At 27.7% G+C, this 15,721-nt stretch overlaps 2 protein-coding genes and 1 long non-coding RNA gene across 7 annotated transcripts in view; 1 reads left to right on the plus strand and 2 right to left on the minus strand.

The window, feature by feature from the left end:
- Positions 1–1,297: 1,297 nt before the first annotated feature.
- LOC100648991 (calcium and integrin-binding protein 1) lies at positions 1,298–5,048 on the minus strand. 2 transcript variants are annotated; one of them, XR_001099174.2, is made up of 6 exons: positions 4,702–5,048; positions 4,591–4,625; positions 3,707–3,954; positions 3,438–3,636; positions 3,101–3,354; positions 1,298–2,704 (listed from the first exon to the last, which is right to left on the minus strand). XR_001099174.2 is itself a non-coding variant. In XM_003399298.4 (5 exons), the coding sequence occupies exons 1-5, from the start codon at positions 4,750–4,752 to the stop codon at positions 3,333–3,335; spliced, it is 555 nt and encodes a 184-aa protein (XP_003399346.1). In that variant the 5' UTR covers positions 4,753–5,048; the 3' UTR covers positions 1,298–3,332. The 2 variants fall into 2 exon arrangements, 1 of the variants encoding a protein (XP_003399346.1); XM_003399298.4 differs by having other exon boundaries at positions 1,298–3,354.
- Positions 5,049–5,411: 363 nt separating this feature from the next.
- The window catches only part of LOC100650613 (protein real-time), a 47,153-nt gene continuing 36,843 nt past the window's right edge, over positions 5,412–15,721 (plus strand). For 2 of the 4 annotated variants that reach the window (XM_048409965.1, XM_048409967.1), the window contains exons 1-4: positions 5,463–5,719; positions 5,806–5,906; positions 12,531–12,680; positions 14,354–14,485. In XM_048409965.1, the coding sequence (XP_048265922.1) occupies positions 5,844–5,906; positions 12,531–12,680; positions 14,354–14,485 (345 nt within the window). In that variant the 5' untranslated portion in view covers positions 5,463–5,719; positions 5,806–5,843. The other 2 variants (XM_048409966.1, XM_048409968.1) reach the window with 2 other exon arrangements.
- On the minus strand, positions 7,668–11,582 carry LOC125385929. Its single transcript, XR_007225671.1, has 3 exons — positions 11,497–11,582; positions 10,573–10,702; positions 7,668–9,387 (listed from the first exon to the last, which is right to left on the minus strand). It is a non-coding gene; the product is annotated as an uncharacterized LOC125385929 (long non-coding RNA).

A 15,721-nucleotide genomic window follows, 5' to 3' on the forward strand; every position in this document is an offset into this window, starting at 1 on the left:
TATTACCACCTAGTCATAATTTTATTTTGTTATTAATAAAAATTACCTACTAAAATAAATTCTATGTTTATTTACATTTTACTGCTAATAATGTAATGTTCTTAATACATTTTAAATCGTATGATAAATACGATCTGAAATTACAGGACATACACAGGAAACGCTTTTTTAAAGTTCTGAAAATAAAATAGTGACCTTGTAAGGGTTACATATATTTACAATATTATTATTATATTTACATTACATATATGTTACATATATTATTTCATGCAAACATTAAATGCTTTTTACGTTCGTATAATATATATAATATATTACATTTTTAAATTGTTACCGTCTATTAATTCGATTGTTAATAAAAGACTAATGTAATAATAATTATAAAACGATAATTATACTTTTACGTCAATTCAGTTTTATCCATATTGTAGATATTATGAAGTTGAAAGTGCTGCTCAAGTATAGTAATAAATGTAGCATGAAATAATTGACTGTCGTTTTATCAGTATCTCACTTTTCGCTGTGAATGCATACTATGGATACGTGATGAATGGAATGATGATTTTTAAACCGCTTCAACCACCCTGTGCTCGTGTGAAAGTTGGATATGAATTCTATTTCTTCGTGTAATTGTGTCGCTTTGTTCCGTTGCACTAGATTAATCACAGAACCGTTCCCTAATCATTTTTTGCTCCGAAAACCATCAACTTACAAACGATTGTCTCATTATTTCTTCTATGTTCTACTGACCTTTCTACCTTGTTATGTAACATGTATTATATTGTCTCAATCGTATTTTGTTAGTAAATTATGAGCTTATTTTTATTATCTCACCGCTTTCATTCCGCTTTTATATTACTCTTTGAGAAACTATTATTTCTGATGACGTAGGATAGCTTTCATCAGACCGATTCTCCAGTTATCATGATGCACTTTAAGTATCATTTTGAACCTATAGAATAAACCAAAGTGTTTTTTTTTAGTAATTTTAATAAAGAATTAAATAAATCCAAATATTTTTCCTTATTATATATTATGTACATATGCTTTTGTGTTCATAATTCAGAATAGTTAAATTTCAACATTCTGAAACTCTTCTCATACTTGTTTAATTTTATGGATTATAGTTTATATACTTTTTATGTAGTAATAAGTCTCAAAGCACTATTCTCTAATGATCTAACGATATACACATGTTATTAGAGAGAACAATTTCTACATTCTGATATGCTTGTCTTTTATATATGATTTTTCACTGACTAAAGCTGTAAAATATTTACCTTTTTTACAAAATCTCTATATTTTCCTTAGCTAAATAATAATTTTTTATTTGTCAAAATTTTTTGTCACTGATGAGAGCATAAGTGTACATTGCTTTTTTATAAGAAATTATTGATTTATTACCTGTAAACTTCAATCGCACAAAAGCCTTAAGAAAAGTAAATACGTAAAATGGTGAGAAGAAAAAAGTGTAAAATTAATACTAAAATTGGTACTTATGCATATGTATGAATACTTTTCACCTTTCACTATGTTAGTAACAATCATCAATTCTGAGATAATATACACTGTATTTATTCGTTGCATGTGTTAATTATTCTTCATTTATTTTTCATTCATTTTTCATTATATTTTATGGTGTTTCTTTTGCTTTAACTTTCAAATTTTCTTCCATTCTCCATTGTTTGTCTTACACATTGGATATTTTAACAGCATAATGAATTAACAATGCAGGATATATAGACAAAGAAAGCAAAAGATTTAAAGGATAGATTTGTTTCTATGGATATCCTTGATCTTTATCAAATTCTGTCCTTATTTTAAAACAACCTCTCAGGTATCATTTAGTCGTAAATTAGTTCATAGTTAATCATTTAAGCCTTTAATATTTGCTTAATTTCTTTCATGTTCTTATTTTCAACCTTTTTATTTCATACAAGTGCGAAGGTAGACGAATATTATATTGTATTATGTAACTACCATTTCTCATAATTCGTGTATTTTCTATGATTCTTCTTATAAAATGCAATATTTATTGTTTAATCTTATTGAACATTTATTCTTCTCTATGACTTGTACGAGGTAAGCTGCTGGTATGTATCATCGTTTGAGAATCTTACATCACATATAAGATTCCTCATTATATTTTCTCCTTATGATTATTTCAAACTATTGTTATACAGAAACTTTTGAGACATTTTAGAGGCATTTCATGATAAATATTTTTTTATGAGTAAGAAGTGCCTGTAAGGTTTGGAGGTAAAACTATTTCTTTTTTGTTTTCGTTTAGGTATATTTTTTTAGATAGATGTATAGTCAACTCCAAGACGGATACATAAACTTATATAATTTAGTATCCCAAAGTTATTCAAGTTTGTTGTTACATGAATTCAAAAAAATAACGTTAAGTACAATCGCTGTGTACAAGTATTGGGTCGCCCGGAAAGTTCGTCCCGATTTACATTTCGATTCAATATACATTTATTGAATTATATAGGTGTCATTTTGTTCCACAACCTTTCTCCATCTTTCAGGCAACTTGAATATTCCATCCTTCCAGAACCTCTTTGGTTTTTCGGCGAAAAACTTTTCAATATGATCTTTCATGTCGACCAAATTCCTCAATGATCGGAACGAACTTTCCGGGTGATTCGATACAAATATTTTCCTGATCTTCCTGATCTTTCACTATATAAGACAATGTCTAAAAAATAAAACAATTAAATATTATAATAACTTATTTTATTCACACATAGTTTTTAAACTCATTTTTAATATTTTCAATGCAAAAAGATATAAATATGAACAAGTAGTATTAAAAACTAATGATAGTATATTGAAACAGGTAATAATGAGTTGATAATAACTCATATGATATACATACAGAAACATTTCTTTATTATATATCTCATAATATAGAAGGAAATTTAATTCTAGTATCTTTATATAAAATTAATACAGCAAACAAAACAAACGATACATTTAAGGCAGTGAATTTAATATTAATGTATAAATATTAATCTTTGTTTTAGTATGAAATTATTATACATTAATATTTCTTAAAAATTAGTAATAAAAACACTAATTAAATAACATGTACCATTAATTTATAATAGTAAAATATTCTATAATGTAATGTTGGAAGAAGGAAACTAATTTTAGCACGTAGTAGGCCTTCGGGAAACATTAACACACTTTTTAAATTCTCAGAATTACTTTTTCTTATGGTAAAAATTGTTAGGCCTATTGACCATATTGAAGTGTCTCGATATTAATATAATATTCAGTCTTATGTTGCCTTTCTACTACTTTTCTCATCAATATTTTATGTCTCATAAACGTATGCAAAAGCTCCTGAAAGTAATGAATATGTTAAAATAAATTTAATGCCAGTATCATAACAAAATAAAAATTACAATAAAATTTATACGTCTTACTTTGAAAAATCGCTACTTTTTTCTATAATATGTTCAAATTCAGCAAAGCTAAGTGCACCATCATCATCCAAATCTGCTTCATCAAGTATATATTGGAGAACCTGTTGCATATCAGTCTCGTTTAATCTTTGTGGAGCAGTAAGTCTATCTACAACTTGTCTTAAATCTCCAATACCAAGCATATCATCTCCATCAAAATCTGTATACAATATAATTCAATCAATAGATTAAAGTTATAAAGAAACTGTCAAATAAGATGTAAATATTACCGAATATTCTGAAAGCATGTTCTGCTTTTACAGCTTTTGGAGCTGCATCACTAAAAACAGACATCATGTCTAAAAAATCTTCAAAAGTACAATCTCCATCTTGACTAGAACTAAAAACTTTACAAATCCGGTCTCCGAAAGGATTTGCTCTTAATTCAGGATATTGTAAGATTTTAGACATTGGAAGTTTTGCATTTCTATTATGACCAACCTTCTCTGGAGCAAGTGCTTTAAACTTTTGATGTGCACTGTCATACAAAGTCAAAATTTCACACATGAATTAGTGACTTTCAATATATAGACTGTTAGTTTAAATACAGAAATATGAAAAGTTGCTAATAATACATAATAATACATAAGAGTATAAGAACTGTTCTTAATTCTATGATCATAATAACTATATAGGAATAACCACAATCATAAAATTATTGATATTTTATTGCATGTTCTGTATGTACGTGTCTGTATAATTAACAAAATATTGAACATTAATGGTTCTTAGATATAATAAATACAAATGTTGTATGCCTGAGGATAAAATATTTTTACACAATAATCAGAATAACATAAAATATTTGTACTTGAAATACGTATAAAATACCACATTAAAACAGATCTATTCTTCATTTTGAAACATATATGTAAAATACAAAACTAAATCTGTTTTTTATTTTCCATAAATACATTCAAATACATTACATCGAAAGATTAAAAATCCAAAGTAATATCTATATTATTATTGTAAAAAGCAGAATATAAATAGCTATGCATCTTCCTTTTTCTAATATTAGATAAATCAATGTGTTAGAATAATCACTGTATATTCCTAACTATTACAAGAAGCTATTAAATAGATATTATTTAAATTATTTAAGTATACTTACTGCAGAACTTCTTTTTTCGTAAAATATGTCAAATCCTATAATGATAATAAGATAAGATTAAATAATTAAACAAAATTTATGGATACTGAGTTATTAAGAAGAACCAAATACCTGGTAATCTTGTAACTCTTCTTCAGAAAATTGACTTTTACCTACTCCCATCTTTTATGGAACTCAAAAAATTAATTTACTACCCTCTACACAATTACTAATCAATAATATTTATTTTTTCGAAGCATTAGATTTATGATATCCTATATTAATGTTATGCTTGTCTTTAGCGCCTCAAACAATCGATAAATTTCTTTTATCTAAAGAGAATACTATTCATCTGTAGATAATACAAGATGATATCCACAATGAATAAATATACTGTTTTTTAAATAAATATCGATTAATATCGTATAACAGGAATCTGAACATATCAATTTCGTTACTACAAATTGGTTTATGCGAAAGATATGAAAATTATTATTTAAATTTACGATAGTTCATGTATATTCATTTACATATACATACTGATATTTTAGATATAAGTCAATACATCTTAAGATTGTATTCAAATCATATTGAAATTCCTATACATTGTTATGTATAATATAGTATTTATAATTATGTAAGAATAGTTTACTTATTCAATTGTAACAAGTACATAATTTTTTTTAATACAGTTACAATTAATATGAGAGCCTTATTTGAAAGATTTTTACATTGAACAATTCAAATTATTCCAATATTTAAAATTTGTCTGTTTAATGGTCCTTTGTTTATTTCGATCTGATTGGTTCCAATATAGGGACCTGTGTCATACTTCTTGTGTTTGCTTGTAGTTACGTTGGAATAGTTACAGTTGGTTACACACAATGGCAAGTTGGATTTGCGACATTTGTCAAAGTTCATTATAATTTCTGTGCAATTTGTGTTTTTTTTTGTTTCTATTTTCTGTATTATATGATGTAAACACTAATCGTCGAATCTTTCCTTATAACTTGTACAACTCAAAATACTTCGTGCCAAAATTGTTTCTAAATTATATAAAGTGCAGTGACATAAATATTGAATAAAATAAAAGAAGGTTAAGAATCGGCTTATTGTAACATTGTAACCTATATAATTTGCTTTTTCTTCGGTTAGTTATTAGTGGACCTGATTTGTTTTATTTAATTACATTAAGTTCAATTATTATAGTTCTATTCATTTCTATTTATATTGCAGTCTAAATTAGCAGCCAGTTTGTAAGAAGACGTTGTGACATGGTTCAACAATATCAGTCACCTGTTCGGGTGTATAAGCATCCTTTTCCGCTCGTAATGATGGTGCGTTTGTTGTATATTTTTTTATTTCATTATCATTATTTGTAGCAACCTATATTACTTTTTAACTTACTGAATTACATTTAGTTTACGCTATATCATATATGTGATGTGTATATTATGTACATATTATGTGTAGTAAGAATTATATTACGTGTGTATATATGCAAATTAATAAGATGAACTATACATAATTTCAAAATTTGGAATTAGAAAACATGAATGCGTTATGTCGTATAAAGTTTGTTAATAATTTATAGTTTGCGTGGATTAAAATGTCATATTACCACTGTACATAGTTAGTTACAAAACTGAACATATACACAATACAGAAATTTGTATGATTTAAATAACGTGACAAATAAAGAGATCATTTTGTAAATAAAATTGGTTGTAGGCATATGTTAGTAATTAATCATTCAATAAAAGCATAAGAATTATATTAATATAATTTTATTCACTGAAATAAGCAAGATATAAAAATAATATTTGCTACTACATAGCCTCATAATACTATAAAATTCTTTGTGCGTGTGATTGTGAGACTTGTATCTTTTTTGAATAATTATTTGATCTTGTGTAAATTGAATATATTAATTTTAACTTTATTGAGAAATATTACATTATTCTATAAAGTTTGATTACATATCTTTTTGCAATTCCCAACAATTTGTTCCATTTGCTATAGAAATGTATGGTTCCTTTTATGCTGTCCTATTATTATAACTGTCATTTTGTGGTATCCAAAACAGTTTCCGTTGAAATAATTTTCTTACGTTTCAATAGCATATCAATTGTTAATGTTTTTCATTTTAGGAGTAATTTTAATTTGTCTGATTATATATTCTCCATTCGTTATATTAGTTATAACATTTTTCTTTCCTTGTTCTGTCTTATTGTACACTGTCTAATTGTATCTATAAATACAATATATGTATTTCTTATCTTTCATATAGTAGTGTAAGCTCTATTTATTATGTCTTACAGATTTGCGCTGAAAGTATGATTTTATCATTAATTTACATGTTGAAATGTTAGTCTCTGGTCTGTTTAAAGTCATAATGCAAACTTTTATTAATATGTAAACAGACAGAAATGATTATTGAACATAACATAGCGTAAGTTAAATATATGTTTTGGTGCTTTAGAAAATGCAGTTTTTAAGTAACTCTATCTATATAACAATCAATTCAATTTTTGGCAACAAAATGTACATATCATTTTATTTTAATGAATAAGATCATATTATTATAGCTGTATATAGTATTAGGTTATCCCAAAAACTCAAAGTTGTCCCAATAGAACAAGTTGGATAATACCTAATTCAGTAAAATAATATAAACAAAAAATGTTGTGCATCTATTATTTCCTTGTATTTCCTTGTAAAACAAAAGAAACTTTTGGGACAACCTAATAATTAATATATTGAAGATATTAAAGATGTAGTGATTCATTCATGCTATTTAATATTTCTATTATATATTATTTACTATTTACATTATGCTAAAAATGCATGTTAAAATACAACTTATTTTGAAATAATTACATTGTTTTAATATAGAAGCATTTCAGATGTACAAAATAATTGATTTTATTTCATTTATATATTTTTAATAATGTTGATATAAAGATTTTTATAAATGTCTATTAATTAGTAAATTAAATTTATTTTGAAGAATAGGTAATTCTCTTTTAATGTAATTTTTAAATTACAAATATTTCGTAATGCACATTTATAAAAATGTTACAAATGATTAAATTAAAATAATTTGTAATGCACATTTATAATACATTGTATTTAATAGCATAATTTAATATGTATTTAATATGTAATATATAGTGCTCTATATTCATCATCATCCTAGGTTAAAACTAAATTCATATTTTTAATTTTATAGTATATTAGGCTGCATGGAAGAATTTATGTGCATCTATTATAATGCCTTTCATTATAGAAACTATGTATATTCTATTCAAATTATTTATTTACTTATAGCACGGTTTACATATGTGATAACATTATTATTAATGTTGTTATAACATAAATGTATTTTATATATTTTTCACACATTTTAATTTGCCTTTATTATCGGTTTTGTGATATAAATAATATTTTCTCTTCTTTCTAACTGCTGAAACATCTAATTCTTATATCGATACAATATATTATTATATTATACTATTATAGTTATATTATATTATTCTGTTATAGTTATCTGGTACAATAACCTCTATATGTTTAAATATACATACTATGGATATATTTCAATATTATATTATATTATTATATTATAGTTATATTGATACAATAACCTTTATCAATAGTGCATATATTTAAATATACATATTATGGATGTATTTCAATATAATTGAATGTATTTAGGTACATTATAGATATTATTTTCCTAATAAGAATATGTAACCTTCAGTTTTGATATATCCAGAATGTTTGTGATAATTTATAATTAGTATTATATATATTGTTGTGCAATTCAACTCCATCTTGTCAAATATTTTAACAGGTTTAGTATATCATATTTGAAAATTGTTGGTTAGTAAATATATTTGACTATTAGTTGCCATCATGGAATATAATAATTGAATAGTAGTATTACCTCCAGAGGTGTGCAAGAACCCGAAAATATCGGGTCGGATCAGGTCGAGAAATTTTTCCGGGATTGGATTCGGCCCTGAAAGTATCGCGAGACTCGAGACTGTCTCGAGAACCCGGACGATATTTCTAACGACTAGCTATATAGTGCTTGCCCATTCTACAACAAAGTTAGTTGCAAAACATTGTTCGAAAACAACACATATACAGTTGTTTTCGAAATTGTCGGGAATTCCAATATTTTCGAGTCTCGAAATACTTTCGGGAACCGACCCGATCTCTGCTCGACCTGTTTCGAACATCGGGTACCCGCATATCTCTACTTAATAAGTGCTGGTCGTAGAATTTTCAATTTTTCGTGCATTTCTTCGATATACTTGTAATATATTTCGGCTGTGATAGTCTCTTTTAAAATGAGTAGTGAAGTATTCCAGTTATATTTCACTAATGTTAACTAATGTTAACAATATCTTCAGAGGATAAAGTGACAAGGTTTCGGAGCATGAACAGTCAACTGATCTTTATCGAATCACTACGAAGATCTCTTTCGATTGTCGTAAAGAACTTACTTTTCAATGTTGATAGTAGTGAGATTAAAAAATGGCTCCCAATTACATGTGGTTAATAACAACGAGTACACATTCAATCACTGTAGCTCATATCTTGACATTTTTTCACATGACGCGACGCGGCGTCTCGCCGGTACGAGACACGAACGGTTCGCAGTGTATCGGACATAATTTTTCGACACCATCTACTTTAAACGAAATCATTGAAAGTAAGTTATTCTTCGCAAATTTTCATTTCGTTCTGAGGTTCAAGGTCAACTGAAGGTCACCTTATTGTAGGTAGTTGAATTCGTTCTCTTAGCGGCTGCAACGAAATGTAAAAAATATATAAAAAACTCAAGATCATCTTGATTTCTTAGATACATTTAAGGCATCAACAAAACACAATGTATTCATCTGATCAAAGTTCTTAAATACAATAAATTTCACTTCAAACATTTTTTGATAAAATCAGTAGATAACGAGTTATTTCGAGTGATAGTTTTTACTGATCCTGTATACATATATACTATATATGTTTATATTATAAATATGTACATGACATTATTAATTAATAGAATATGATATAGAAATAGATATGATCTTGTAAATCTTAAGGACGTGAGATATTGAATACGAAAAAGTTGAGTAATAAGTTTAAACTTCTTAAAATATCTATAAATATTACAAAATTAAATATATCAAATACATATAAGTACTATCGACTTGTATTTGGTGTTTACGAACATTTCTTCCTTTTGCATTTTTAAGCGAATTTTATTAATCTATTATATTATTTCTATCAGTAGTTTAAAATTTTTTATTTAATTCTGAAAATCGAATCGATACAGTGCATTAATATCATATCGGCGAGACATTTTATATGTGTAACTCGTAATTAACCAAAATTCGAATATTAAAAATTCGTCTAAAAAAGAGAAATGTCATTTACATATCTTTCATATATTTCACAATTTCTTCAGTTTAAATATTCACATTTATGTATGCACATGCATTCTTGTATTTACTTCATTTTCAGTTTAATTTTTAAATGAATGCTATAGAGTGCATCTGTTATTTTAAAGAGTAATACGTTTAAGCGTACACATCATAAAAAAAGTAAGGATATTTGTAATAATTTTGCAATATTCCCTGTTTTGGTACGTCACACATACAGTTTCAGGTGTTTAATTTAGAGCTAATTAATCCTTCAAAGACAGTAACAAAAGGTAGAATACCATTTAAATTGCATTTCACTATAATCTCATTTACTCTCATTGATTCTCACTCTCATCACCAATTCAGATCCAAGAAAGCAAGCGGCAAGTAAGAGCAGACAATTCCTGACCTACCTCCCTCGTTAACTGTCGTGATGCGAGCTTGCAAGCTCCTGAGGCTGCGACAGCTAAGTTAGGCATCAACGAACAGTGGACATATCTCAGTAAGCAAATCAGAATATGAAACTGTCACAAACAATGCATGAAAAATTTGAAAATTGTTATACAATTACCTTCGTAAATGAGCTTCTTGGTGGACGGTATTTTGTACTTCAAATTATTGGCACTGATAATAGTGTTATATCAAACTTATAATTATCATATTCTCTTATATGCCGTGTGCAAAGATACAGGATGGAATGTCTATACAAAAAGAGATTACGGACATAAAAGATAAATATTGAAACTGAAGTATTTTTATGTACTAAGATCTCAAAAAAAGAGTTAAAAAATTCAATTTGGAAATTTTGTAAACATAAACGAAGATTATTTTTAAAAAATGTAAAGCGAGGATAAACATATTTATTGTTCGTTTCTAAAGCGATGCATAATCTTGAATTTATAAATGAAATTATGCCTCGTAAGAATAGTGGCGTGAAATACTTTCTGCATTCACAATTTAATTAGGTAATTATTTTAAAAAGGGAGCCCCAATTCTAGTTTTGTTGGATTTCGGATATGTTACAGAGGGGAGGGCGCTGAGTCCTGAGTAACACGTACTTCGTCCGTGGTTGCGTGGAATCACCGTAATTCAAAAGTTAGATTAGGTTAGATTTTTTGGAGGATCTGCACGCTCGGCTATATATAACTTAACCTAAACTAATCATACCTCACCATTATTAAGATAACAATTTACATTTACTCCTATTGGAGTAAATGTAATGTAAAAGGTACCATTTTCTTTTTGTCACAACTTTTGAACCACGAACGTCCCATGCCTTGGACAAAGTATATGTTATTCAGGACTCAGAATCCTCTCCTCTATAACAAATCCGAGATTCAACAAAATCGGAATTGAAGCTCCCCTTTCTACATAATTACCGTTAATTATTCTGTTATGACTTGTTAAACTCATAACCAGTACTGTTTAGAACCAGCATTGATCAATTTTAAATTAGAAGAGGAGTGACATAGTAATATTAGAAATACAGTAATACCTCGATACTTGCCGGACACGATGTTCCTTCTAATTTCAAGGTCTTCATCCCCAATATTGCGGGGAGTTCCGCTCAAGCAGTCCTGGTGTTTCCTTTGACATATCGCAAAGCTCGACGGTTAAGTAGTATAATTTGATCCGAATTCAAATGTTAATGAGACGACACTAATTCAATAATGAAATTTTTTTATCTTTGACCTTTTTTAAATTAAACTTTTCATTAATGTATTTGTGATACTTTTAATTATTACTTCTAATTATAGTAAGATGAAATATGATACATCTTAAATCACATTTACATACATACTTAACAAGCAAAAAAAATAAGTTAACTTTATTAAATAAGCAATAAATAAATATATCGTGTTTGGCCTTATTTTAACCAGAAAAACTTCAGAATTACACTGATGAAAATTCTATTCAACAAAAATAAAAAATCAACATTTCATTGTTGCACTAGCATTGTTTAATTAACCGATATGTTTCTTTTCGTCGATCTCTTTCTTTTTCACTCGCGCTGTCCTCTACGTTTGGAAAAACAACGGGTCGTACCAATATTTATTGTTAAAGTCAAAATAATTGGCGATCGTGCGTCTCGGCTTTCCGGCAATTATCAAGACATTTATTGTATTATTTACTAAAATTTACCTTGAAATGTACGGTTATCTATTCCACTTCATAATTAACTTTATGACCCAATTTCTTTTTTTAGTAGTTTGTGCTAATCATATGCCTAGGAAAAAAATCAGAAAGTGTATAAAAACTGGAGTTGACCAGTTTGAGTTCTAAGAGATTTAACTATCATATGAAAATATTGTAGCAATGAAGTGCATTGCTATCTACTTGGAGAAAGAACGAATTAGATAGTGTTTAGGATTATTTGCCATTTTCACCAAAAACTTGATCAATTTACTAATATGTGCCCCTGTTTTACTATTTAATTTTGTGTTTCATATTTTACGGATTTTGCATGAACTATTAATGTCAACGTATAACTGTTATATAAGTTCTCACAAATGTTAATTTTGTTTGTAGGCATATGAACGCAGATTTCCTACTTGTCCAAAAATTCCTGTTTTTGTCGGTTGCGAGATAGTTTCAGATGAAGAAAGTAAAAATGGCTCAATTAGAATAACAGAACGACGCTGTAAATTAAATGTTGAAGCACCGTATATTTTAAAAAAGGTATGTATGTAAATATATGTATATGTATAATATAGTATGTAGTTGTTTTTTAGGTTTTCTATATCGGATGATATAGGCTGGCTGGGTCAAGCAATTTTTCTATTCTTCTCATAGATGGAATGAATGATATGGAGCGTTTTTGTTTGTTATGGATTGTTTCGGTGTCTTTTTCCTCTTTCGTGGTTCTTATTGATTCTGAAAGTTTAAAGATTAAGTCACTTAGTTGTATCGGCTGGAAGTGAGAATCTTCTCACGATATCAATAGCGGTCTTTTAATCCCGGTTTTATTTATACTTGGTTTTTCTGTTTTGTCAGTTTGATGTCGAATGTTCCAGGAAATCTGGAGGAGATTTGGACTTGTGGTAGTCTGAAAACTATCTACAGCTACTATTCTCGTTTGTGTTGTTGTTATTTTGGGCATCGTTTAGCAATGTACCTCTTCTGTTTGCACATGAAGCCGTTTTGTTACCCTGTGTAGATGAAAATTTTGTTTTCAGTGAACGACCTTTGTATTATTTTAGAATCCTCTGGGTATACGTAAACTTGTCTCAAGCTAAGTATATGTGAAAATTCGGGATCAGAGTTTCCTACTTTTAAATATCTTGTTTTCAACCAATGTTTTATGTTGTATTTTTTAAACATCCTGGATCGTACAGTTGGAGATTATTGGTGCAATGTTCAAGAGTATGATCCGATGTGGGACGAATGTCTATGTTCTTATTATTTGTTGTTATAAATTTATATTTCGATGTTTGGTTTATAAGGGTAATTTTTTTTTTGTACAAGTACATGCAGACTCTTTTGTTCGAAATTCAATAAATATTTTATTGATTTAGGTCCTATTATATGTCTGATGGCTCAAGCATATTCTTTGATTATGGCTTGATCCTTAGTTGGTGCGTATTCATATCTTATGACATTCACGTAGGAGATTTTCGGTTCAGTTTTGGTTCATGATTTGGGTTCTTTGCTCAGTGATCGACTAGGTGAGATTCCTGTACTCATAGATATCACGTATGTATCGGTTCTCTGTTTCTAGTATGATAATATGTATGGTATACGTATATAGGAGCCAGGAGTCAGTTGGTGTAGTGGTATTGATATTACTACCACTACTCTAGTATCGCTAATATTAGCACCATTTCTTTCGCTACCACTATCACTTGCTTCAGGATGGCACATACTGGAGATACGTGATATTGTCAAATACGTCCTATCGCGATGGAAGCCAAGGCAAGATTGTCAAGGATGTTATTTACATAGTTTATAGGTTAAACTTAAAAAAATATTTAGTATATGCGCATACATATATTATCTAAATAATTCGTTAATTTATACGAATGAAAATATGCTTTAGAAAAATGTTATTTGATCGCAGAAAAGATATCTGATGATTTTATAGCTGGGTTACTTTCTTAATCGCAATGAGATGTTTCAAGAAATGTAAAATAATCTAAGATATAATAGAAATACTATTTCATCGAGTAATCTACATAACAATCGATAATCACTTCAAATATGTAAAACTTATATGCTTTTTATTCATAAGAGTAAGAGTAAGATACATTTTTTAATAATATACATATAAAACACCAAACATTACATCTATACAAAATTTAACCGATATGTTTTCGTTCTTCCCTAGAAATTTTTACTCTTGTCGTTTGTTTCAGATCATTGGAGTAGATTTTGTATACTTTATTCAAAGGAATGTTTTAAATAGACGAAATAGCGTTCTAGAAATAGAAGCGTATAATGAAAGTTTTTCATCTAGAGTATCGGTTATCGAAAAGTGCAGATATTTTGTAAGTATTTATCTTAATTTAATCATTATTTGACATTTTTATTGCTATTTCTAACATGCTTGTTTCTGTATATAATATGTCGTATTTATAATTTATGAGGAAATGATATATGATGTAATTAAAGAACTTAATTTGGTTAAACAGAGTAAGTTCTACAGCAAACATTTCATAAATAAATGATTTGTATAAAAGTTACAAAAAGAATTTCTTTAATAATTTATCTTTAAGAACAGTCCAATATATATAGCTATGAACATATTTAGTGAATTGCTTGTGTTTTGGTTTAAAATAGAAAATCTGTAAAATTTAAGAACAATTTTCTATTTAATAATTCACAAAATACCTAATCCTAATTATTATATTAGCGGTACTGCTTTGCCGTACCGGTATATTTAGCACGCGTTACTAATTATGTATCTATTAAAGAAGAGAATTATTATGAAATTGGTGAAGTAGTAACAGAATAGATAAATGTTTAACTTTAACTAAACTTCTTTTCATTTTCCTTTCATATTTATTTAATTAAAAGCTAATTGGTTAAACTTTTATTAAAATGATTAAAACATTCTGTTTGAAAATAAACTTCCTTCCAACAATTTAAATTTTAAATGAGTCGAGTATTACGATTTTAGTGTATATTTTATTATTAATAGTCCAGTCAAAATAGACATAAAAATAGTGATCAAAGAACAACAATTCCAACGGAGCTAAATTTTGGTAGAGACCTTGGGTACACCTGTAGAAATAAAGTGCCAAAAATCCCTATTGATTCCATGCGGGCTAAAAAAGTTATTGAAGGTCAAAGTGAAAATTTTCGGATTTTTTGAATTTTTCTTGAAAACAATAAATTTTATCGAAAATATAGCCCAGACAAAAATTGTAGATCATAAAATTATCTACAAAAATGTTCCTCATACTTTTTTTTCCTAAGAATCACCATTCCTAAGATATCGCTATTCTAAAAGTTGAAGGAGTTACATTCTACATGATATGCGCACATTTCCACACCACCTATGAGGTAATGTACTTGGCGCCTTTTTTCCACGATCTGTTATGACGGAGTTTTATGGGAAAATACTGTATTTACTGCATGATGATTAGTGATATTGATATTGTGATATAGGTGATTACTTTAAACTGTAGTTCTAATTTATGTTAATATTTTAATCTGATTCATACTCTTCAAATTCGACTTCAACAGTAATTTCTTCTTCGATTTCTTCTTCTTCCATTTCT

Source organism: Bombus terrestris, chromosome 11 (genome assembly GCF_910591885.1).
Source record: "Bombus terrestris chromosome 11, iyBomTerr1.2, whole genome shotgun sequence".
NCBI lineage: Eukaryota > Metazoa > Arthropoda > Insecta > Hymenoptera > Apidae > Bombus > Bombus terrestris.

Excerpts from the sequence above, each read along its gene's own strand:
- LOC100648991 (XM_003399298.4), bottom strand. The coding sequence starts at position 4,752 with ATGGGAGTAGGTAAAAGTCAATTTTCTGAAGAAGAGTTACAAGATTAC. Across the intron at positions 4,626-4,701 it reads AAGAGTTACAAGATTACCAG|GATTTGACATATTTTACGAA; the intron begins GTATTTGGTTCT and ends TTATCATTATAG. Across the intron at positions 3,955-4,590 it reads ACGAAAAAAGAAGTTCTGCA|TGCACATCAAAAGTTTAAAG; the intron begins GTAAGTATACTT and ends TTTGTATGACAG.